General features: G+C 43.1%; 1 protein-coding gene across 1 annotated transcript in view; it reads right to left on the reverse strand.

The window, feature by feature from the left end:
• Window positions 1-26,061, reverse strand: part of LRRK1 (leucine rich repeat kinase 1) — a gene marked incomplete at its 5' end in the record, with an annotated part of 77,396 nt that overhangs the window by 31,835 nt on the left and 19,500 nt on the right. Inside the window, 13 exons of the mRNA XM_082005150.1 lie at window positions 1,364-1,578; window positions 2,445-2,557; window positions 3,091-3,220; window positions 6,587-6,663; window positions 7,800-7,912; window positions 11,650-11,787; window positions 12,498-12,661; window positions 12,927-13,054; window positions 13,588-13,814; window positions 21,655-21,803; window positions 22,425-22,604; window positions 24,773-24,944; window positions 25,823-25,986. Coding sequence (XP_081861276.1) covers window positions 1,364-1,578; window positions 2,445-2,557; window positions 3,091-3,220; window positions 6,587-6,663; window positions 7,800-7,912; window positions 11,650-11,787; window positions 12,498-12,661; window positions 12,927-13,054; window positions 13,588-13,814; window positions 21,655-21,803; window positions 22,425-22,604; window positions 24,773-24,944; window positions 25,823-25,986 — 1,970 coding nt within the window. The remainder of the gene's footprint in view (window positions 1-1,363; window positions 1,579-2,444; window positions 2,558-3,090; window positions 3,221-6,586; window positions 6,664-7,799; window positions 7,913-11,649; window positions 11,788-12,497; window positions 12,662-12,926; window positions 13,055-13,587; window positions 13,815-21,654; window positions 21,804-22,424; window positions 22,605-24,772; window positions 24,945-25,822; window positions 25,987-26,061) is intronic.

Consider the following 26,061-nt stretch of genomic DNA (forward strand, 5'->3'; position numbering starts at 1 on the left):
AGAGGGAGCATGGTGCTCTGCTTAAACGGTATTCAGGCTCCCAGTTGCAGGAGGATGCACCTACATACCTTAGAGGCTCTGTCCCTAAATCACCGGGGAGGCAAGAAGCCTGTGACTGAGCAGAAAACCAAAGCCTGGTCCAGCCACCATCCTCACAGCATCATGTAACACCGAGTGGGCTCTGTTTACTGGTCCAGGTCCAAGTACTGACTGATCCCACATGACAAGTTACCCTATGAGATTTCAGCAAGGAGCTAAGTATCTCAGTAGGGCTCTGATCTCCTAGCATAGTCCCAGTTTGAAGTCTCCCAGAAACAGCTGGAAGAACTTCCATATTGTTTAAACCAAGCTCTAACTAGCACCAGGACTGCTTTGTTCATCCAAAAGACCTTCAGCTGTGGGTGCTTGTATGGAAAGAGAGACTCAGAGGTAGGGACAAAAGCCTGTTCAGTGTCTTGATCCCTCTCCAGGTCTCTGATGCTGTCTAGGATTTTATTTTATTCAATTGCTCTTCAACACAAAATGCACAAATCCCTTCTCCCACTGAAGTTTTCTCTTTAAAAAGTCAGGCTGTGCTTGCTCTTTTTCTCTTGTCTCTGGCCTGGCACTCTTCACTGTAGAATAACTGAACTCAGCAGGCTCCTCCACCCCTTCCAAAACAGTCTGGTGGTCATGGCTCTCCTCCGGGAAGGGAGAGCCATGCGTTTGCACACCCTCAGCTCTGACAAGACCTCAGGACCAATTCTGTGTGCTCTAATCCCTGTGTTACTACGCCGGCGGTAGACAGGGCCACCTACAAATGCCTGAATGAATTCAGTGCTGTCCAAATGAGTTCAGTATGGGTCGACACACTCCCTGGATGAACCATCTGAGATTTGGGTGTTTAAGGTATGCCTTAGACATCCCTGGATCACACCAGAGGTCAGGCATCCTACCTTCCACCCACTTTCCCCATCTAGGACAGATCTGATATCAAGGGAGTCCAGCTTTAGGTACTGATGTCCCATTTTCTGGCCTCAAATGAAAGGACAATCTGCTTTAGAGAAGCTGATTTAAAACATTCTCTCAGAATCAGTGTCCAAAAACCATCCGAGCTGGGAGAGCCAGAATTTAGGCAGTCTACACGTGGCACCCTCTCTTTAGGGTACAAAGTTGAGTGCTCAGGAAAACAGAACTGTCCTCTAGCACCAACTGGAAATGAAACAGAGGAATTGTGATGGGTCTAAAAGCATGTCACTTGCGAGGTTTGGCTCACAGGTAATGGAAACTGTTCTTTGTAAAAGGGCAGGCAATTTCAGCCCAAAAGGGACACTGCAGGCCTCAAACATCCAACCGAGGCTACGGATCTTCCATTGTTTTTCACCTTTGCCTTGTGTCCCACTGGCTTTGGGAGCTCCCACTTTGTTGTACGTATGGTGGCATCGCTGTGCATCATCTGGGGGACTTTTCCTGTCTGTAGGATTTCAATCAGCGTGGACTTTCCCTGTCGTGGAGGACCGATGATGATCATCTTCATTAGCTTACACTTTTCTGCTTTGCGCAGCTGCGCTCGTAAGTATGCCAGCACTGTTTTAGGGCCTATGGGGGGGGAAGTGAAGAGGCTTTATCTGTGGTTAGCAGTTACAAACGTGCATATGTACAGCAGGACTACACAAAACCTACTGCTGCAGACACATCAGCTGAATTAATATTTTCCCTGCAGTTTCACTGTGGGCTGAGACAACCCAGAGAATAAACAAAGAAACCTCTAGTGGACAAACCTGAGACAGAGACCCCAGAAAAAGGTCACTGCTCTGAGACTCTACAATGGAGCACTGTAAGAAGAAACAAATGCTATGGCTCGTATGCTTCAGAAGCTCAAAGGAAACATAAAATACTAATTTAGTATTGGAAAATACTCAGTTTTTCCTTCTACTTTTATGTTTCCAGTTAAAATTAGATTTAGGCTTCAACAGTGTGCTGGAGAAGGAATAAATTCCTAATAAATTTGTTCCCACAGGATTTTCTTATTAAAACACAAAAAAAGAAGACAGTATTGTAATAGATCCAAAAACCTAGCAGCTTACAATAAAGTCATTTCAATGTGACTGTGACTGCTGATCCTAAACACTTCAGTCTTTAGAATGACCATCTAAATACTCTAAAATATACACATTCAGGAAGGAAGCCATGGAATTTATCCAGCATACATACTGCAAATGAAATACTGCATTTATAAGTCATCGTTTTAACATGTGATCTATCTTAAATTGATCATATAGCCAGAGGTCAGCACTGATTATCAAATTTGCAAATACGTGTAGGTGGTTTTCCTATGCAATTCCAGTTAACCGCAACAAGGGCTTGGGTGCACACTGTCTGCTGCTGTTCAGGACCATTAAAAGGAAGCGATTTTCATTATATGTTCAGTCAATTTAATAAAGAACACACAGGATCAGCCTTACCCTCTTTTCTGATCTCTGCAGGAACGTTACTTATATTTAGTTCCTCGATATCCAGCTGCCAGAGATTAGCCAGCTGTCCAAGTTCTGGAGGAAGCTCTCGGATACCAGGGTTACTGTACAAAAACAAATAAATCTACCAACAACCAGGCTTTGTGTGTAAGTAGCTGCTCTCACGGACTCTCAGATTACACTATTCTCTCCTTGCAGAAATCTTCCATTAACATTTTAATAAGACTACTCAGCACTTTAATAGTAATTTCCATCCTAAAAGTGATGTATAACCTCAATTTATCCTCTGAGGCAGACAAGTATAATCATCTTTACTGATAGTTGAGGAAATAAAGGCAAAAATGATGAGTTATTGACCCTAACGTTATAGGAGCTGACAGCAAAAAGCTAGAATGAACTAGAGGCACATTAGATTCCCAGGCCTGTGTTCAAAGCATTAGATCATCTTCCCTAATTCAAAAGGCCTGTCTCCTCCTTATCTAAAGCAAATGATGGGCACAGTTTTAACAAGGGGCTGACTTTTTCCAGCTTTTTGACTTCAAAAGCACTGGACATCTGGGGTGGGGCTCCACAGAAGGCTGGTCACTAAAACAACATGGAAATAATACTGCATAGCTTTTCCAGGACACAGACTTACTTTCCTAAATAAAGTTCTGTTAAACCTTTCAGAAGGCAAACAGACTGTGGGACAGAGTCCAGCTGATTGTCGTTCAGATAAAGGACTTCCAGAGAATCACTCAGAAATGCTGGAAACTCCAAAAAAGGACCTGTAACAAGACAGGAAACAAATTGCACCTTTAAAACATAACAGGCACCAAGACTCTGAACCAAGAGCCTTCACCTTAACTTTGTAGGCAGGACATGAGGTCATGTTCCTTGGCAGGAACTACCACGAAGCAAGAGCAGAAAAGCAAACGGCATTCAATGGCAATCAAACATCAGTGCTCACATCTCAATTTTTTTAAAATCAGGGTGACACACGTGTTTGAAGGCGACAGTCTCCAGGACTTCTGGGGTGCTGAGGGAGGAACTCTAGGCCTGCCAAGACAACTATACATCGGAGGACGAGTGGCATTATATTTCTTGCTGTTGAATAGCTGTTAGTACCTTATGAACTGCCTCTATTCCAGCCTAACAGCTGGCAGTGAAAGGGCATACCAAGGGCTCAAGTGGTTCTCAACATGTTTTTTGCATGTTGCCTGAGAAAATCCAGAAGCCAGTCAGAATTTATGTTCAGGCCCCCACGTTGCATCCTGGAGCAATTTATGGTGGATCAAAGTCAATAACAACAGAGAAGAAAACCCAAACTGCAGCTGACAGACGGCTAACCTATGTTGTCTGTAAAACACCGCTCACATTTGCCCCTCTGTTCTGTTTTAGCCTGCAAGGTCTCAAGGCACATCAGACTTGCTACATGTCTGAGTAGCAACTAGCGTATTTTGGGAGCAACCCAGGCAATAATAGCAACAACTGCATGGCTGAGTTGCTGCTGCTGGAGAAGTTCAAACAAAGGGAAATTCAGCTGGTTCCAAAGAGCAGCATCATTTCACTCCACAGATTACTGCGGGGATAGTGGCATGAAAAGCTGCCATGAATTGTGTTGCTGTCTTAAGAGCGTCACATATATCTACCAAGAAGCATCCTGAAAAGTCAAGGAAAACTAGGCCACACAGAGACAAGCAGATTCTGAGTCTCTGATTAGGAAAATACAACCAGCACCATCTGCTGCCTCCACGGTCAATACAAGTAACTCCCTGAGATGTGAGACACACCCTTCCTCAAGGATAGGACAGTTGCACGTCCACCAAGATCTTCTTCCCTTACAAAGAACACTTGAGGAACTGTAACTGGACTTAGTCAAAAAAGAAAAAAAAAAAAAAAAAAAAGAAGAAAATGGAAGAGATTTTCTCAGGAGAAAACTCCCCAGTTGTAATGTTAACAGCATTTCAAGCCTGAGCTACGATCAGAAAAGGACTAAGAGTCCCACTGCCTGCAGGGGTGTTTTATATACGTGACAGGACTGTGGGCATGGTGTCACAGTCCGCCTTTGAGTATTCAAATAAAAAATCATCTTTGGGATTATTTTAGGAGAACAGCAGGCTTATTCATGGATTCAATTCACTTCCTTTCTGGCTCATCGCAGGACTTAAACTTTTCATTGTTCCTCTTCAGTACACACCTAGGCACAGACAGATTTAGTCCTTCTTGGACACGTAGGAGCAAACACCTAAAATAGTAGCAATACTCTCAATTCACCAAGGAGTCCCAGGCAGAAAGGAGTGTACTATATTGGAAGCAAGCTTGAGGTGTTTATGAATCGTAATTATTTATTCATGAGTTATTTATGATTTCTCTGGCTTGAGCTCAAATTTTCTTTTAAAGAACTGTAGAAAAATTAAAACAAATACCATCTTGAAACTGTATTTTTGGATGAGTAAATGCCACCAACGCCACATGCATGTGCAAGAAGTTATTCTGAGATTTATCAATCACGTATAGTGACCATCCATAAATTATTCTCTTTAAATAATCTAGACTTGAGTAAATAGCTTTGTTGGTAAAATCATATGAAAACCTGCCCCCCACCTCGCTAGGAGACTTCTGTGAGCGGCTGATGTACTCCAGCTTCTGTTTTCTCTTGATGTTCTTTAAATTTTTGGCCACATCCTCTAGTCTCACCAAGCTATTCTTGGCAGAGGAACAGAGAGAAAAAGATGAGCTGGCTTTGCTCTGTTTCTGTGGCTATTCAACCATGGCACCAGCCAGGTGGGCTACTCTGCGCCCTCCTACAACCTGAGGCAACCTCAGGCAGCTTGAAGTTCCACCAAGGCATTATGTGCCAAGGTTTTTCAGATGGTACTAATGCAGAGTCCATCCGCGCCTCCTTTATGTAGAGGGGTTATGCTGGGTTCACAGCATGTACAAATTTCCATTAGGACAGCAATTTCCTTTTATAGCTGGTTTTAGTTGCCTTTGCCCTCTGCTCCTGCCCTTCTCTCTCCATTGGGAAACGCTGCTGTAGCACTTCACGGAGAAGCTCTGAGGATATGTCAAACTCCACAGATTTGCAAGATTCAGACTCTTTTTCCAATTTTTCCACGTTCAGCATTTCACTGATGTCACAGCATTTCGATTTCCATTTCCTACTTGCAAAACAATGCAGACCAACCCTTTCTCCTCCTTAGGGTGCAGATACAGGACTTGCTGCACAGCAGCCCCTACTTCCACAGACAGAAAAATGAGGTAGGATTAGCCTTGCTTGGAGGTCCAGGTAGAGCCTCTGCCTCCCAGATGAGCAGACTGGAGGTTAGGACTGGAGGTCCTAACCTAGACCTGTGGCTGTACTTGGTGCATTTACCAATTTTACCTATTCACGTTGACCTGAGATCATGCGCAATTTTCAGGGGGACTGAGAAAGCATTTGCAGCAGGAGGGGCTCTCCCGCCGGTGAGCAGCTGAGGGCTGCTCGGATGTGCGTCATGAAGATGCCAGCTCTACTCCACTCTGCGATTTGCAAAGAATGCTTTAGAGCAAGCCATTCTTTAGGCAGCTGAGAATGAGAAAGCTCTCCAAGTGCTTTAAAATAAAACAAACAAACAAAAAGAAATGCAGATGAATCCCACAGAGAGCAGGAAGCAGTGCAAATATCTTCATATATTCCTTTGTTCTCTCTGGGATTTCACGTGCACTAATCTGGAACATCTCTTCCGCTCTGCCCCAAACTGTGGCTGCAAATCACAGAGACAGGGAGAAACACACAATTTACAGATTCAGTAACAGAAACAATCCTAAGAGTAGTAAGACTAATTACGGGTTAATTTCCCTTCAACATACCAGTTAGTGCTCTGGCCAAAACGAATAATCTTCATGAAAAGAGTAAAAGCTCAGTGAAAGGAACAGGTTTCGCTCATTCTTCATCTTTCTATATTGATGCACCAACCAGCTGCACCATTTCTCTAGAAACATTTTCTCTAAACATATTTCCTCTTAATCTAAATGCTGTTGCACTTAAAATTGGAGATGAATGTACACTGATTTCCCTCCAGCCAAACTCCACAGATTCCTGCTGCTTCACAGCTCACCTGGCACTCTCAGCACTTGCTTCCCCGCATTTGCACTGCTGTGTACCTTACCTGCCTCTGGGCCACAGCGCACCCTGCTCTTCGTGGTGAAAAAGGGAATCCGCTTTGTTTTAAATCCCTCGTCACTCCTGCAGGCCAAACAAAATGGTGACATGTGGAGAAAAGAGCTTGGATGGGGCAGTTGAGAACCCTGCTGGAGCTGCATGCCCAGGACACGACGCGGTGCGGAGTTTGGCCCCACTCAGGGCTGTGGGATTCACAGCAAAGCTCTTACGGGTTTCTGTCTGCTTTTGAGAGATGGGATTGAAACCTGCTGCGTAATCACAGAGCTACGGTCCGCCAACACTCGTCCAGGCCCAATGATTTTCTCCTGGCAAATTAACAGAGCTCTGCAAGGCAGCGCTTTCATGTCCCAGAGCGAGAGCACTTGACCCTCGGCTTTATGGGTGTCAAGGTTAAGTAGGCTGTCAAAGAGCAAATTGAACAAGCTTCACGAGAAGCGCTAGAGAACCAACCTGCTGCCATACCCTGCTCTCACCAGAGTCTCTGACAAGATGACCCAACAACATGACTCTGGAAATGCACTGAGACATTCAAATCCCAATAATTTGTCTTTTGCAACTGACACAGCAACTCATAAGCACTCCAGAAAACTTGCTGGACAGGCACCCAAATGAGAAGATAGAAGTATGGCACAATTCAGTGCAGTTCTGGGGAAGGTAAGGGACCTTTAACTCTCTCTGTTAAACATCCCTACTGTAACTTCTAAATAGAAGATCACTTTTTTATTGGATGACCTTATTAATGTCAGTCTTCTCTATGAACTTGCAGCTGGTTACACTTCCATTTAAAAACCAAAGGTTTTTAGTTTTTTCCAAAACAATACTCCCACGCTAACTACAAACTGCAGTCCAGCCAGATGGTTTATGGTTAAGACATGCTCCCAAGAAACTAGTATTTGTAGTGATGAACCACACAGTGGGTTAAAGAAATTTCTACATGCTCTGAAATTAAACTGCCATTATCAGTAATCTATCCACTTAATAAATGATATAGGGTGCTAAATGCTCAAAGAATCAGTAAAGGATAATTCGTCACTGTCACAGACACACAATATACTTAGAGACATGGTATGTGGATATCAATGCCTTCTATGCAGGTAATTAATTCACTACTGACACCCTTTGTATTACAGGAGAGATCGGGTTTGCTATTATTTCTTCAGCTTTTGTTTTCTCAGACAAAATTTGAAAGAAACACTTACTTCCCAAGTTGGTTTTTTGAAAGATCCAGTGATTTAAGTTGTTTGCAATTCCACTTGTCTTGTGAAGGCAATGTAACTAACTGATTTCCCAGCAGCTTCAGGGACACCAAAGCCTACAAGAGGAATAGCCTAGAGTTAGAAGACAGAGTCCATTAAACACACAGAAAGAGGTTTTTTAGGGTGGCTATTAAATAACAGAAACATGAAGAAAGTACATCTTATTCATCAGAACGTCCTGTCCGTGCTACTTAGCATGCAAACATTTCCTTCTTGTTTCCAGCAAGTATATTTTCTGCACGAAGCAACACCACTATTAGTTCTGGGAGATTATTAGTCTACTTGCTGACAGATGCAATTGGAAACAAACCATATAAGAGGACATTTTACTTTTAGTGAGGAAACTTTTCCAACTGGAAAAGAACAGTATGATTTACCTACTGAGAAGACTTATACGTGTGTGCAAGCTAAAGCCAGAGTGGACTTACACCTGTTGTGCATGCATAAAATCAATGTGCAAAATGTGAACTCTCTCACACAATGAAAAACTTTAATTCCTTTGTTATATATTGTTTAATACATATTACATATATATTAAAATGGAAAGGATTTATATTAATTTTCCAAGATTTATACAAGTTACCTATCTACTTTTTTTTCCTCACACCAGAGACAGGAATTTTAAAAACAAGAAGTGGAGCTGACTTGTACAGTTAACACCATACAGATAGGACTCAGCTGCAAATACCGTGAATAAGGTTAAACACAAGCCCTCCTTTAAATTTAAAGTGAAATATAAAAGAAAAAAATGCAGTTCACTTTCAGATTTGTAAAGGTTTTGCTCTTCCACCTGCCTTTAAAAATAATGTTGAGGTTTAAATGATAACTTTTATTTGACTGAAAATCCAATTTCCCACTGAAAAACAGTCTTCTGTGTAGAATTTCCAGCCAGGTTTATTCTCCAAGTTCCCCCGTGAAAACTGAGGTAAGCAGAATGTCAGCTGAATTATCTCATGCCATAAATACGGCCGTATTAACGAATTATATCCCATGGAAATCATGTTTTACCAGCACAGACTTCAGCTTCAAGTGTGTTAAATGTTTTATGTGTTCCACATAATATAAAAGGTTTATGCCCCTTTTCATCAAGCAGGATTAACAATGTCTCACGAAGCCAGTCTGTTGGCCTTCCTCCCTGTTTCTCAGATTGGAAAAATATGAGGTATCCATGTGACATAAGCAACGGACAACCAGCAGTTGCTGGAATGGCAATTACCACGCAAAACGCTCCCTCTAGTGATGAGCGTGGGGCAGCACTTGGTGGGACTTGGGGAAGGTAAAGGGAAACATAAACTCGCAGATGCGTAGAGTGAACCACTAGAGGAAAGGGCTGGAAAACCGTGGAAACTATAAAACCCTCCCTGCCACTCGTGTCTTGACAGCCAATGCTTTTATCATCATTAGTCTTCCACTGGCTCGAACCTCCCGTTGGAAGACCCGGCCCTCCCTTGGCGCCTGGTTGCCGAGCTCTCTCCAAGTATCAGCATGGGGCTGTTCAATGACAATGCTTCAGACTTCTCCCCCGAAACATCCCTGCGCAGGGGGCGGGAGAAAAGGGAGCCTACGTGTTCCAGAATTAGCACAAACTTTGTTCTGTGTGGTCTAGCGGGGGTGCTTCATTTTCAGTCAACTGTATCCATGTTACATGTCCCCCACAAACGCTGACAAAGGCCACTCTCCAGGAGAGCTGAGAGCCTGGTGAGATTATGTGCAATGCTTATGTGCCTGCTCCGTAGGGGGAAAATTAGTGACTTTCAACTGGCTGTGGCTCTTCATGACTGTAATTCTGGAGATCACTAGTCCTTGTCTTGCAATTGCCTCTTCTTTCTCATCTCTAACTTCTCAATTTTTGCTGACTTTCAGGAAGAGAATGGGTGCCTCCAGAAATGAGACAATGGCAGCAGCAGACAACTTCCTTCAAACCTACTGCTGCAGCATGCAAAAAGGGCTCTGGTGAGCTCGATTACACCAGAGGGGAGGAACTGCAGCATCCAGATGAGGCTGCCTCGGCCAGCTCGTGATGTGGAAAAGCTGACCAGAGTCTTACCTGAATACTTCCACCCAGAGAAGGTCAGGTTTCTTCAAGAGAAGCAAACTAGGCTAGAGAACTAAGACATGGCTTGGAGCACATATGGTTGGTTCCTTTAGAAGGCAACAGACAGGAAAGCTGAGAAGGCCTCTGCTTCTCTTAATACCACATTTCTGGTATATACATCATATCAGCAACTGTGAGCTGGTCATAATCTTAAGACCCCTCCACAAACCAACCAAAGGCCAGTGATAAACTACATGTCCCACCAGCCTAGGTCAGAGACATGCTTTCAAGTCAGAGGTCTCCTCTGCTTTCAGCTTTTCCCAGAGAGAAGACAGTTCACTGCTGTTCCTACATAATCATGTAATGTTTCCTACATTATATGTAGGAACACGTTACTACCCATTTTTTCCCCTTCCCACATCTACTTCTGGACAGGGTTGGAGCACGAGTGCAGCCCTGTTCACCGACACAAACTCTAGAGCTCAAGCCAGGGCTGATCTAGGCCTTCACCTGCTATTTGCTCACCACAATCTAGTCCTTGGGGGGCTGAAAATACCTGCTATTTATTTCTTTTATAAAGTTAAGGCTGAAGAGATATGGATAAGACCTGGCACTATTTAAGGCAGCCAAAGCTTGCTAACTTTGAAGAGAGACCATCAGCAGAGATTGCACTGACGTCTTTGCTGATGCCCTGTGCTGGTGCCTTCACATCCCTCTGCAGCCTCTGAGCAGCAGCACCCAAAGAAATGTGCCCTTGAAGCACCATCTAGTGTTTAATATCTGTCATGGTAGCTCCCACCCACTGGGCTTATTTTTAATGCATTCAGAAAAAACAAGTTTCAGAGACAATAGTCCATAGGATTCATTCATTTCATAGGAGAAGTGCCAATTGAAAACAAATGGTTACCAGAAAGCAAAGCCAAATCTGCAGGGATCATTAAAAACAACTAAGGGAGTAAACAACCCTCATCACTCTTCCAAGCAGTAGCAACAGGCACCTTTGCAGCAGACTCCTGAGGTCCAAACTAGACATGGATATGAACAATCACTTCAGCACCGTTCCTGCAGAGGCGATCAGTGAAAATCATGAAACTTCTGCACAAAGATTTACCTCTGTTTCTATCTCCACAACCCTGAGTTTCACAATTTGGAAGGGCAGCTTGGAGGAAACCCCCAAGTTCTGCTTCATTTCATGTTGAAACCACATGAAGCCACAAATTCTGAAGAATTTTTAAGTAAAACTATGGACCTCTGATGTCCATTGACAAGGATTATTTAATATGCACAAGCTTAAAGATCTGAGAGATGCCAACTAGTATTGTTTAGGGCATTCAAACACTCTATTTTCAGCATAGAAAGACTAATCCTTAATTACACAACACTGGTGTGCCAGGTTAAGAAAAAACACAACTTTTTGTGAGGACACTTGAGTACATCTATATTTCAATGGTTGGAGCTTGCAGCTACAAGGCAGTGGCTGTCTCCCAAATGGCGCTCGCAAAATCTGAAAATCACAGACATCCAAAGAGTTCCCAGAAGACCTGTGACAAACGCTAGATACCATATCACACTGGACGAGGGCCTGAATGTAGTCATTCAGGGACTTACAGGCTGCTCAGAAGCTCTGTGCAATTGCTGTGTTCATCAGCTCAAAACAGCAAGTAGTCTCCTACCTTAACCAGGCAGCCACTGCTATGACTTCGAGATCTGAGTAGGTATTAAGAGAAGTACTGTGAAGTAGGAAGAAATGACACTCACTTCAAGCTGGAAGAGTCCCGGTGGAACTTCTTTTAGTGAGTTCTCAGAAAAATCCACTTCTCTGAGGTGATTTTTCCAGAAAACAGTCAATGTATCAGGTAGGAATTCCAGTGAGTTTCTAGATGCTTTACAACATTTCTGGAAAACATAAAAGAAAAAACACCCATAGAATAGTAATCATCTCTTCAAATAATGAGGTGGATCATCTGTCACATGCTTAAGGCATTAAGAAATTAATTCTAGGTGATCTCTTTCGATATTTTGATCTAGATAAATTCTTGTGCATGCAGGCACATCAGAATTGCTGAGGAGATGCACTCCCTTAATTGATGGGCAAAGTCCTTGGTAGGCAAAAAGTATTTCAAAAGTTACTTTGAAAATTACCCCCATTTGCTTTTCAACCATAAGCAAACACTTCACCAAAGTATACAGTTCTCCTGCTATCCCTGTAATAATGAGGAATAAAGTCACAGTGATGGGCAGATATAGATGCCCTAGTTAGCCATGGGTTTGGAAAAAGTTAACTTTGAATGAAGGCCAAGCATTCTGTAAAAATGATCCTAACAATACTTCTGCTCATATGAACTATAGAGAAAACAAATATATCCACATAAGACATGTTTCTAGAAATTTTCCACCAAGGTCATCAACATGGTTAGAACAGGGTAAAACCTCAGAAAGACTTGATCTGAGACCCATAAACTAAATCAGGCAGGGGCACTCCTACAGAAACAGAACAGCCTTTTAGCCTAAGACATCTGACAGCTTTTTAAGCATCACAGTATATTTTTTTGCATTGTTTCAACAGCTTTTTCAGCCTCTGACTCTATCAGAGCAGTTCGACTTACCAAGGGGCAGGCCCAGGGATCTGGAAACGCTTTCAGCTGATTTCTGGAAACATTCAGTATGTTTAGGGACTTGAAGCAGTATAGAAAAACCGTTGGAAGTTCCACCAACCTGTTGTCAGAGACGTCAAAATCCTGCAGCTTCCTTAAACCAATCCAATTAGTTGCTAGAAAACACGAAACATTGCGGACGTGGTGTAAGCATAACAGCAGTCTGACCCAACAAGATGTTGCATACTTTGCTAGGTAAGAGCCAAAGGATTTCACAAGTCCTAAAAAACAACCAGGCCTTTTCATGTACTTTGGACGAAGGACTGAGAGATGCTAAGCATCTCTAGCTAATACTGTCTTTAAGTCATTATTGTAACAGTCTGGGGTTCTCCCATACAGAGCAGGCCTTGGAATGTAAGCATAACACTGGACTGTACGTACTGTTTTCCTCGTCAAATAACTTCTCCATGTAGTTTTTGGAAGCGATGAGTTTTTTAAGGTTTTTAAGATGTAGGAATCCAGAAGGGAGAGTAGTGAGCCTGTTGCTGGATACGTCGACCTCGAGTAACCTGTGAGTACAGAAGATACTCAGTCAGGCATCAAGAAAATGCTAGCAAAGACTCCTGTTGCCATAGACATCTATTTTTCCAGGACAGCTTTAGATCTGAATGAAAGCAGCTGGAATGTGCTCTCACAAGGCAAAGCAAAAAACCCTATTTAGAAAATTAACCCTTCCAGGGAGCAGACAGAAGTGGTCTGGATAGACAGCAGATCAGATAATTGATACCAGCCAGCAAATGTCAATCTGGGTCAGCTCAGGGCTTAGACTTAAAGGAGTGGGGCTCATCACAGCTGGAGAAAAGCAGAAGCAACATGAGACAATATGGGAATAAAAGTCCCTACAATTGTCCTGACAACTAACTTGGAAACACTGAGAATGCAAAAGGACAAATTTTAAGTTAAACCTTGCAGCAGACAGAAAATAAACCAAGAAGCTCCTGCATACACTCTTCACTGACGCAGTTTCACACAAGCACAACTGACTCATTGGCACCTGCTCTCTGTGCGGGTTCAGTTTGCTGTAGGCATCTCGTGCACACACCTTGTACATATAATTTCATCAGATGACTGCACGCTGGGTAACTCCGTCAGCTGATTGTCAGCTAGGCTGAGCTTCCTGAGGTTTATCAGGCCCCATGGGATCACGGATGGAAGGGAGACCAGGCAGTTGCCAGAGAGATCAAGCTCCGTTATCTGACAGGAGATATCAATCAGCCAGTCCAGATCTACCCAGGGCAGTTTGAGGTTTGACCAGTTCACACACAAAGCCTGCGCATGTCAAAGAAAGACGAGAAAACCACGTTAGTGAAATCCCAATTGCTCTCGGCCTGTGTTACGCTGCCGGGAATCTGGTAGATCAGAGCACAGACCATAAACATTTTGTTCACTTTCCAATCTGCTTCTAGGAAACCAACTGACTCAGAGGTGAAATCATGCCTGGATATCACCAGCCTCCACCATATAGCTACTCCATGATCTCACTCCAAAGACCATCAACAAGCGCAAGCAGGGGACTTGGACTTCTTCACCAGTCCATACACCAGCACCAGTGTGCCCCACGAAGGGTGGGCTGCCCTTGCCTGAAACCAGCACTCTCATCCAAGAGCAGGACAGACTCTAACGGCTTGTTCATCCAACAATGTGCAGTGAGTTTCCATGGGACTGGGCTCCCTGCCCCGCAAGACTCATTCACACCCTGAACTAGCAGCATGGTATGGACAGATCATGGAAACCATCTTAAAACCAGACTCCGCAGTCTGAACCCCACTCTGTCTCTTGGACATGGTCTGCATTGCTGTTCAGGTCTCCAGGGGACTCTGAACACCAACAGAGGCCAGGCAGGTCCAGAAGAACCCCTGTGGAGCAGTCAGCCTCTGAAACGCTGATGCATCATTGCTTGTGCATCTATAGAGACGACAGTGACAGATCTGCTGAGCGTGGTAATGACGTCTTAGGAGGAGACCTGTTGCTGGAATAATTAATATATGCCCAAGCACTGCTCTTCCATCTTAAACCTTCCAATTGCAAGCAGCCAAACTGTTCTGGGGAAAGTTTAGGTTTTGCAAAGGAACATCTGGAAAAGGCAAGGAAAGGCAAGCACCCTCCTGCAAAGCATTTCTAAACACTATAAATTTGCTCAGTATCATTTAGGAAGATATTTTAGTATCTGAGAGACATGATTTTGGCAGTTGGCTCCTTTCTAGATAATGTTATGCTGCTTTTGACAGTAAGATGAGGAAGTAATTTTATCCTCTTTTGGAAAAAAACCCAGAAGTTATTGTGAAAGGCATAACTACTTACTTCAGCTTCCAGCTTAGACAGAAGAAAACATGCATGCATAACCATCATCAATGCAAGTGAATCATAGAATCATTAGGGTTGGAAAAGACCTTTAAGATCATCAAGTCCAACTGTCAACCCAACACCACCATGCTCACTGAAACATGTCCCGCAGAAAACAACCCAAAGTTTCATTTTCAAGATCACCTCATTGTGTTCCAATGAGATTTATGTTCCAAAATACATATTTTTTAAATGTTAGTCCCAAAACGTTTTCATAAGCTTAGTGTTTTTGACATAACTCAGCCCAAAGACAGCCACAATGAAGTGATTGTTAATTCTCCACCAGGAGGCAGCAAGGACCCGACAGCAAATTTAATTTGCTTTCCAGTTCTCAGTATTTAGAACTTAAGATTTTTATCCCCAAATTTAAAATTAAAAGGAATATATTTTGGGGAGAGAAAGAAAAGGGAAACAAAGATCTGTCTCAAATGCTTATTTGAGACGCAGAACTCCAAATAATAAAGATCACAGGGTTCAAATGTCTAGGAGAATGGAATAAAAGGTGAGCACAAACAGTTGCACTTTTTAGAAATTGACTTTAGTTGTATTATAGTGTAGACATAGTGCTTTCCAAGTGTTCACTAGTGAAGCCTCAGGACAGCCCTGCAAATATGCATGGAAATATTACACCTATTGTATCACTGGGGAAACCAAGGCAGAGAGCAAAAGCTGTTTGTCTAAAGCTACATTCACAGTCATGCCACAAGGCATCCATATTAAGCACAACAAGCCAGTAGCAACAAGAAATCAAATTAAGCAGAGTATCCACTGCTACTGCAAAATATACAGTGCCTAATGGGAGTTACACGGCAAAGCTTTCACTCTGGCACTAAGCATATTCTGCTTTACTGTTACATTTTCCAAGTCTGTAAGAGTCCTGCTCACAAACTCTTGTTTTAAATTCTATGTGTAGGTCTCTGTAATTTTCTCTTCACCTGTAACAGCCCACGACTGAGCTTGTTTACATCACTGGACAGCACTCAGTGGTGATTTATGGTAACAGAGAGTATAAACAGACAGGTCAGATTCCCTTTTCTACCCCTTGCTACCCCACACTTCAGGAGGGATGTAGGGTTGTGGTACTGATGCTAAGGGACAGGAAGATCTTTCCAGCATGAGGAAACCTCACCGGGAAAGAGTGCATTTGTGCTGAGATACTTGACTAGTTTTTCCTGGTTCCTTGGATTGCTCCAAGAGCTCATAACAGATCCCTAAATCCCAGTAATGCAGGACACCAGCTCTACACCACAAACAAAACCCTCAAGTAGTATTGATATCTGTCTGGCTACTTACATGCACATTCAGGGCACTACCATGTCTTACAATATTATTACTCTCTATTTCGAATAGAGAATTTTCAGCTGGCTTAGCTTCCAGCCCAGGTCACCAAAAACTGGCTTACAATGGTACTGGTGCAAGAGTGCATGGCTGGGGAGAGGAGGAGGGCAGCATCGCTGTAAGCTCCATCCTACATCAGCTAAATTTGTCCCTGATAGAAATACAGCTTAATCAGCAATGAAATTCTCTTACTGATGTTGTTTATACCATATTGTGGTTTATAGTGATGCCAGCAAAAGCTCTTTTATGCCAGGACAATTAAATATACACCATGACTTCTGCTCATACAGAAAAAAAACCCATCACCCTCATCCCTAACAGTGATGGATAAAATCACATGCTCTGTGTTAGTAAAATCACATACCACAACCCCCCTGGTTTAGAAAAGAGTTAAGAAAGGGCCTGATCCCCAACTACACATGCTTCATGTAGATTTTTAATAGGAGTGGCCCTCGTCAGGCTAGAAGAGAAAGGTGTAACAAAAGGGGGCTTCTAAGGAAGATGGGGACAAACTTTTTAGCAGGGCCTGTTGCGATAGGACAAGGGGTGAGAATTTTAAACTGAAAGAAGGTAGATTCAGGCTAGACCTAAGGAAGAAATTTTTCACAATGAGGGTGGTGAAACCCTGGCCCAGGTTGCCCAGAGAGGTCGTGGATGCCCCATCCCTGGAAACATTCCAGGTCAGGTTGGACAGGGCTCGGAGCAACTTGGTCTGGTTGAAGATGTCCCTGCTCATTGCAGGGGATTGGACTAGATGAGCTTGAAAGGTCCCCCAAACTATTCTATGATTCTGTGATAGTAGCATTTCCCCTTCTCCCAGGGGAGCCAGGAGTAGAAACACACTAGACTCCTACTCCCTCTTTTCTCTTCCTGCTTAAACAAACTGCTCTCAACAAAGCTAAAAAACCAAACCAAAACAAAAAAACCAACAGAATAAAGAACTGATGGTGCTTATCCCCTCCCTCAGTTCCTGCTCTGTTTCAAGATGATGCTCTTTACAGTGGGCCCAGGCTCTTATTTCAGTACCAAAAAGTACTTGTCCTTGAGTACACCAACGAATGCAGCAATAAGATGATCTATAGCCTGCTTTTAGCAGGTGCAAACAAGACCATGCGTCTCTGCTGCTTCTCATTTCAGACTGATATCTCTATTTTGCATTTAGATTGCTGTGGATCATTTACCTCAAAAATGCAGAGCTGTGACCTCAGGGTATTTAATGTGATAAAAAGATACCTGCAGAATTCAGATAGTGACCTCTAAAACCACAGATCAGATCACGAAATCCAACACCTGCTGTGAATGCTGCCGGATAGGCATCCCCATCTCCCAGGCAGCTTTTTGAATCTACTTGCACTCAGTCCTCCTCCCCGTCCAGAGCCCAGGACTGACAGGGTCTCTTCTGCCTGACTGCTGCAAACTGGAGGATCAGCCAAGCCCCTTCGTCTGACATAGGGATAGTGGACCAAATTCACCTTGGTGCTAGTAACCTCAGTGGAGTTACATTAGAGATTTCCTTGGCTCAGCACTCTGCGGTGAAAACGTAATTAAGTGAAAGAAGGCCCGACAGCAGTGTCATGAAGAAAGGGGATTTCCTCCCCAACTCATACTTAATCATCTCCACTATCTTCCCACAAAAGCCTGTTTCTTTGATGCCAAAGGTCTGTGATGCTGAACTTGCAAGCCCAGTGATCAGTTCAACTCTTCTCCATTTGGCACCGGCTGCTGAGCTCTGTGCTTAAACGAGAGGGACAATGTTCAGAGGCTGTCAGCTCCCAGGCACAGCCTGACTCTGGGTGGCTTACTGCTCTTCAGAAGGGCAAGGAAAACCTCTGCAGACACCCCTCTCCTGACAAGGAAAGAATTTCTCAGTATGAGTCCTGAAAACTAAATGGAAATCTACTGCAGTGATGTCAGGGCATGCACTGAGGAAGGCAAGAGACTGGAAATTGTGCAGAAGCAAGAACCCCCACTGCTCTTGGGCAAACGATGAACTACAAAGACAAAAGATATTTACTTAGATTTGAGACCTTTTGGCAAGGTGATTAAAAAAGGCTGTTGTGCATTCCTCCTAACTGACATGATATACCCCGGCAAGAACCTTGACTCTTGCCGTGGACAGGATATTCTGAGGACGGTGATTTAATTCCTCCATCAACAATGCTGCTATGAATCTTGAGTGGAACCGCGGCAGATTTCTTTACCGATGGTGATGTAACTGAGATTAGCCATGCAGTGGATAAAGAAATCAGAGCAGGATCACACACATATCCATACATTCCTATGCTTGTGTATAAAATTCTTGGCAAAACATTTCCTAGGGAAAACGCAGCAGTTTAAGCTCTTTCCTGGTCTGTAATGGTAAAAAAAAAATATATCTCACACTGCACATACTGGACAGTTACAGGTATCTCCATGCTGATTACACCTATCGAAGTCTGGAACCTGTGCCCAGCCACTTTACTGCAGGGGGTCTTTCTGGCATTTGTTACCTGTTCCTGTAAAAATGGAGCACTTCCTCTCTTTAGCAAGACATTGTTCTACTGTGGGGATAAATTTATAAAAAAAAAAAAAGGAGAAACAGATATTAGAAAAATGAGATGTAACTACTCTTGCCTCAGAAAGGGCAGCACTATGCACAGTTCAATAGCTGCCTGGAAGGTGTGGCAGCTAAACAGAGTTCTCCAAGCACATTTTATGCATAGCTGGTAGCATTGACTACTATGAAATCAATTGGAGGTCAACTGTGCAGTGTTTTCACTTAAAGAGAGCACAGATGGGTCAAACCCTTTTGAAGTTCTAGGCTTATTCTGAAATGATCAGTGCTTAGTCTGCCCTGTCCAAGAAGAGAGACTTTTTGACATCCAGCTGGCTGCCATACACATCACAGTCTCTGCACAATCCTTTTTTGCTTCCTCCCAGTGCAAAAAGCATCACAGCACTTATACAAGAAGACTTATATTTGTGAACCTTGAGATAGATGAAGAAATCACTGAGGCAGCTTGTTTGCAGCTGCCATGAAGTCGTGTTTTAAAAACTTATCAGGGTGTGTGACTATCACTTCCCAGTGACCTGAGCTCTGTAGGCAAAGTAGGACAAATCTTCCTGAATTTGGCCCACTCTGCCAAAAGGAATTCAAAGAGAAAGCATTAAATAAGCAAACATATTAAAAATAAACAGCTACTAGAAGAACCAAGGTCAAGTTTCTGGGTCTGTTTTTTTTTGGTGTTTTTTTCTTTTTTTTTAAACCAGGCCCTCTGGCAATTAGCCGATGTTTTAAGACCGCTTTCTTCTTCACTCAGGGTGTGACAACAGCAAAGCTGAGTCATTTTTACAGCAGCAAAGTTAAATATTGCCAGCAAGTTCACATGGAAAACAGACCTCTTCCCTGTGATTCAAACATTTATTCCAAGTTTATTCAAGCTGAATTATCCAGTTAGTTGGATTTTTTTCCTTCTAAAAGGCATGTAGTTCTATCAACTCTTATCCAGAAACACCTAGGATTTAGCTTCCTTTTGTTTACCTGTCAACAAAACTAAGAATCCCTAAGAAGGCTCTAAATCTGCTGACTGAACCTAGTGAAGTCAACCTCACATTTGCGGACTGTAGTCCTTAACATTCTCAGTATTGTCGGGAATCCAGCAGGCCAGGGTTTTGGCAGAAAAACAGAGAATGGAGAAGTTCTCCAGAAGTGAAAACCTTTCTGCTTATTTTTACTTCACACCAAAGCAGAATCAACACCCCACAATGTTACGAGCTGAGCAAACAGATACTCAGCTGGCAATGGGGTTCACGCAGACAGAGCCTTGATCGAAAAATTTCCCTCATAATTATTCGCTGCAAAATTTTTATGACCTGATGAAAACTGTAACTATTGAAAGCTTAGGGCTCTGAGGCTCCTATTCAGCGTTGGCTAATCTACATACTGAGGGGAAAAAAAGAAAAATGCCTGATAAATAAATTGCTGGATAACAGTAGAAATGATACAGAATACTACATGCTTCCCTGTAAAGCAGTAACAGTGTATGCTGTGAGACATTTTTCAGTTCTGAATAAAGGAGACTTGGATAATAGAGATTAAGAGAATGAAGAATATAGCCTAGTTATATGAAGATATGTGATAATCATGAAATGTAATAATACCCTGCATGAAAACAATGCCATTCATCTGTAGATCCCAAAGCATCATCACCGTGTGTTAAGCTTTCCAACAGCTGTGAGATATAAGGAGTTTAAATCTCTCAATTTTACAGAAGAAGAAATAGAGATGCAAATGGATTACCAAAATTGTCAAAAGGCTGTCAGTGGCTAAGTAGGGAACAGGTTCTTGCCAACCTAAAAAGGCTTCAGTTGGTTTTTGTTGGCCTCTGTGTCCCATCAAAAACCATCTCTGTGGGGCAAGAACAGCTCAACTAGTATGATCTGATCGCACACAATAATGTCCATGCTGCTCTAGAATGCCAGATCTGTCCTAAGCAAGTAGCAGTAAAGGCTATCAGCCATTCTTTACCGATGAGGAACTGAAGTAGGGTAGACTATATTTTGAGCAGATAGCAGCTTGCTCTACCCATGCTCCATGTTAAAAAAAAGCCACAAGAGCCTATTTCTCCATGCTGTATCTGAACAGATGCAGGGAAAGAGACGTGTTTACATGCTTAGGTTGGTGCCATGCTAACACTCCTGGCCAGCACAGAGCTTGTGGCATTACCTTGCAACCAGAATGCACAATAGAAACCTAAATGAAGAGACTATCCTGGGGTCACAGAGGAAGCCTGTGGCATTGCTTACTTCTCCGGAAGACTTTGAGCACAAAGTCAATGTTTCCTTTCCGCAGCGTATGCCTGGTTCACACGCTGATGTTAAAATTGCCAAGCGGAAGCTGCACACAGCGTCTTGCACAATGATGCCATTTAAAGGCCTAACGCTTTACACCTTGCAATTTCACAGGTTGTTCTCTAAATGGGTAGCAAACCACAAGGCTCTTAGTTGAGAAGAAGAATAACCAGCCATATGTTATGCAAAGACTAGTATCAGTTATTCACAGAATCACTAAGGCTAGAAAAGACCTTTAAGATCATCACGACCAACCATCAACCCAACACCACTATGCCCACTAAACCATGTCCTGAAGTGCCATGTCCACACGTTTTTTTGAACACTTCCAGTGATGGTGACTCCACCACCTCCCTGGGCAGCCTGTTCCAATGTTTGGCCACTCTCCCAGGAAAGAAATTTTTCCTAATATCCAGTCTAAACCTCCCCTGGTGCAACTTAAGGCCATTTCCTCTCATTCTGTCACTAGTTACTTGGGAGAAGAGACGAACACCCACCTCACCACAACCCCCTTTCAGGCAGTTGTAGAGAGCAAATATATATTAGTATGATTCTCATTTACAAGGACACCTGTTCAGACAGATAAATGGCTACTTACTGTTTTTGCTGGAGCACTACCTGGTAGTGGGCTTGTCTCAATGAAATACTTCCTCAGAAGGTGTTTGCTGGATTCAGGACTGTCCATGAGGATGTAGGAACAAAAGAAAGCTCCATTCCGTAATAAAAACACAGCTACATCTTCATTCCCTTTAGAGAAAAGACAGATTGTCTGTTCTCTTCTTCTCATGTAGATGAACCAAGGAGCTCAACAGAAATCCTGGGAAATAACAACTTCTGAAAAAAAACTATAGGGCTGTCCAAAAAGGGAACTGAACTGTATAAAGACCGTTTCCTCCAGTGACAGGATTTAGTTTGGTCAAACTGAGACAGCAAAGACACTATGTAAAGGCACTGGCCCAGGCTCCTTCTTTTTTCTCTTTTTTCCCCTGTCTTATTAAACTATACATACAGCTCTGCTTTGAAGTATAAATTATTCAGCCTAAATCAAGCATGTGTGCCAGACTGTCCACAACAATAATGCTTTTACTTGCAAGGTTTCTCTTTCTGAAGAGTCTTTTCCCTAGGAGTTTAAAGAGGAATGTTCAGCCTCTCAGCATTTAGTGATATAACTTAGGAAGGCCCTGACTTAAATTTGGCCAAGTCAAAAGATTCAGAACCAATTTAATTTTAATTTATCCCACTTGAAATCCAGAACAACTCCAGGCAAGCCAGTTCACAGCGGTACCTTCCTAGATGGGGACAGCTGAGCCCATTCGTTAAAAGACATTGCAGAAAAGGGGCAAAGTTTTGAAGCATGCAAATACATACCTGCCTTTATAGCAGCGTACAGGGGCAACCGTATAAGAACTGGAAACTCATTCCTCCTGACTGCACAGCTCTCTGGGTCAGCACTGTATGCACGAATTAGGAGTTTCACTACATCCAAATGTCCCTGCTGGCAGGCTATGGCCAGCATCCAGTTCAGGAGTTGTTGGCAAGTACTAGGACCTACCAAAAAGATACGGCATTTGACTTAGTTGATGCCACCGTGCTGTGACATTCAAGAGTCATCCATAAACAATGGATATGCAAAGGGTATAGGGTGAACCCCTGAGGACAAAGGAGCAGCCTGCACTGCAAGAGTGTGTTACAGAAGAGCCCTAAGCTGGCCAGGCACAAACTTTTCAGCTTTAACTGTTCTTCATTACCTACCCAGCTAATGGACGAACTTTTTTGACTGTCCCTGACCTAACCATGCATAAGCTGGCAACAGTGGAAGGTTTCAAGAATGCTTGCTAGGCCGCCAGCAGAAAAATCAAACATCTAATCCCAAGCAGAGTTGGCAAGGGATGACCAGGTCTGTCTTTGCATCCAGACACAACAGGCCTGATCCAACAGACATTAGAACCAAACATCCAAGATAGGCCACTTCTTCCGAGTTCATGAGAGGGGATAAAAAGAATGGGGAAAAACAGGTGACTTTTCATGCTATTGGATGAATAAAACAAAAATAAATGTTTCAGACAACACAAAATAATTGCTTTAGTTTGTTTTCACTGCAAACTAAAGTCTCCCACAAAAAAAATGCATTTCCCCTTGAAATGTTTCATTTTTGGTCAATTCCTTACTATCAATTCATAGTAAAGTTAGACAAATGTCATTTAAGACTAAAAACGAAAATACCATGTTCTGATTTCTGCATGAATTTGCTAATGTTTTAGTCATCCCCAAACTGCTTTTTTAGCAGAATTAATGTTTTGCCTGTAGAACACTGCTTTCCTCTAGGTGTGCATAATTCTACGCATGTAAGTAAATGCCCATGACAGGATTATTTCTGCTAGCATTAAGCAGTCCTTAAATCTTCCCTGATTCACAGTATCACCTCCGTTTACTTTACAAATTCACATCCCCTTTGAAATGCTTACAGAAACATCCACAAGCCTAAGTTTACATGTCAGCGTTTTTTGCAGTTTCTCCACGTGGAAATTACGTTGCCCTTTGCATTCTTAACAACTTGACTAAGTCACTCACCCTCATGCTGCAAAAAATGGGCTCCACTTCAGCTGTAAGCCACAAGAAGTTCACATTCAGCCAGAGAGAATCACTGCAGTGCATTAGCCAAATTGCAAATTCATGCAATTTATTCCTAAACTCTGTGATTGGTTTCTGTGTAACTTCCCAGGGAAATAAATGGAAAGTCCTGCATAAAAACTTCTGAAAGCTGCTGTTTGTATAGAGCACCTCCCCTGACCCCCTGAAGCAAGGGTTTAAGGGAATTTGGTCAGTTCTAAACCGAGCTAAGTTTCCAGAAACTACTTAAGTCACTTTTCATTACTGAGAGTATTATATTAATATAATTTAATATTTGCTACTAGGTTACAAAACCAGCATTGTCAGCCTTCTTGCTGGCTTTTTTAATTGCATTCCCCAAACTGGGATATTTCTTTTGCTTATTAGTGCTCTAGCAGTTTAAGAACATCAAATAAGCAGGTTTCCCAACAGGTTTTTCCCGTTCTCATTGAGGTCACTGGCAAGTACAGTGCTCCAGTGAGGAGCCAGAGCTATATTCAGGTCGAATATTGCAGAGGTCTAGCTTAGCTGTTGCAGTTACTGCAGTGTCTGAGGTCAAGACAGCGATTCGCCCTGGCTGCTGCGCGGGACTGTTGGACCCTGACTCATAAAATATGATGATTCTAAATAAGGGAATTCCCCTGAAAGTCAAATCCAAACGCCAAGAAGAGAGCACAGAGCATGCTGCCAGCTGCGCGCCCAAACTGTTACTCGCCAGGCAGTCATGCTGCACTCTCACTCCCAGCACCACTGTGTCTGCTGGATCAGCAGAGCGGGATGATGCTGTTTCCTGAAAATCCCCTAATTTCTCTGTGGGGTCTGGGATGTTACCCAGCTGTGAGGGCTGATGGGAATGAATTGTCTAAATGGCATCTTCCCCCACTTCCAATTTGCAAACATGGAATATTTTTATGCATGTGTTTTTCCCCCCATGGGGGAAGTTTTCTTCAAACACAGCAGCGATTAGATCCCTCCATGCATTTTCCCATGACTAAGTCCCTCCCCTTTCAAGGAATGTGAAAAAAATAAATAAATGCCTGCCTGAAGCTATAGCACACAGCTACCGAAAAGCCTGAGGAAAGGCAGCGGCAACCCAGTAGTCTTACCATGCAAGGAATCCAGCAGCTCTTTCACAACATCCTTATGTCCGAAATATGCAGCCACGACAGCTGCATTGTCATCATTAGGTTCTGTTGGTAACACCACTAATGCTTCCTTCAGTAAATACCTCACTGCCTGCAGATCTCCATATGCTGCTGCAATACCTAAAAGCTGACACTGGTGAAGAAAATACAGCAAAATAAACTCTCTGTAAAGGGAGTGGGCAGAGAAAGAAAGCATTTCTAGAGCTATGTATTTATTTGTGACCATGCAAATGCATACCCACTATCGCTGTGGCTAACTGAGAATGTCATAAACAGCATTAGCTATTATAATCATTGGTGCTGATACATTAATTATATTAATTTGTTGGGTTTTTACTTTATAGTTTTTTGTGTGGCTTTACCACAAAAGTGCCCAAGGCACAGAATGGTGAGTGTAAATCCATTTTTCGTGGACAGAAAAAGCATTCGCACAGCTCTGCTACAAGGTGTAGTATTTCCTACTTTGGAGATGGCCAATATGCCTGGGCTTGACACGCAGGTACTCTCCCAAAACACTAAGATAAGCTCTGTGCAAAGAGCAGGCTCAAAATGAGGGCTCTGAAGGCAGAGCAGTGCAGAAGCTGGCACAGAGGATATAGTTCCAAACACAACAGCAAAATCTTCCCAGGGGGCCATTAACCATCTTTGTACTGATGGGGGAATACATCTCCTGCTAAGTCTATAAGCTGCTTCCTTTTTGTCGGGAAAAATGTATTTCCCTGTTTTAGTGACCACAGCACCAGCACCCCCTGCGCAGCCCCCTGTTCCTACGTATGCTATTCCCTGTGGTCTGTCTCATCTTTCCCATCAGTGCTTTCAAGGGCAAATACTGTCCCTGAGCATACTTTCCTGAGGTGCCCCACACCACCAGCCACGTCTGGGACACTGCAGCACCAGCATAACATATATAACCGAGTGGATTTTCTGCGTGAGAAACAATGCAAGACGGCAGCTTGGCATTTTGCTTGCTTTCCCAATAAAATTTGGGAAAGAGCTGTAATCTAACCCTACCTTTTCCACTTGCAGTGCAGTCTCCTCACATGACAACTTAATCAACTCCTGGGCCTTACTGGTGTCTCCAGCTTTGTAAGCATCCTGAATGCTTTCTGTCACAGGTGTCTGAACTATGGAGACTTCGCCGACTGTGGACTGTTTGCCACCCATGTCCACAGTTCCTGCAGTAAAAATAGAAAAGAGGGGTCAGGAAAAAGTACCTGTTCATTACTCATGCACAGCTGCGATCTCAATGC

The sequence above is a fragment of the Phaethon aethereus genome, assembly GCF_964289735.1.
Source record: "Phaethon aethereus genome assembly, chromosome: 12".
NCBI lineage: Eukaryota > Metazoa > Chordata > Aves > Phaethontiformes > Phaethontidae > Phaethon > Phaethon aethereus.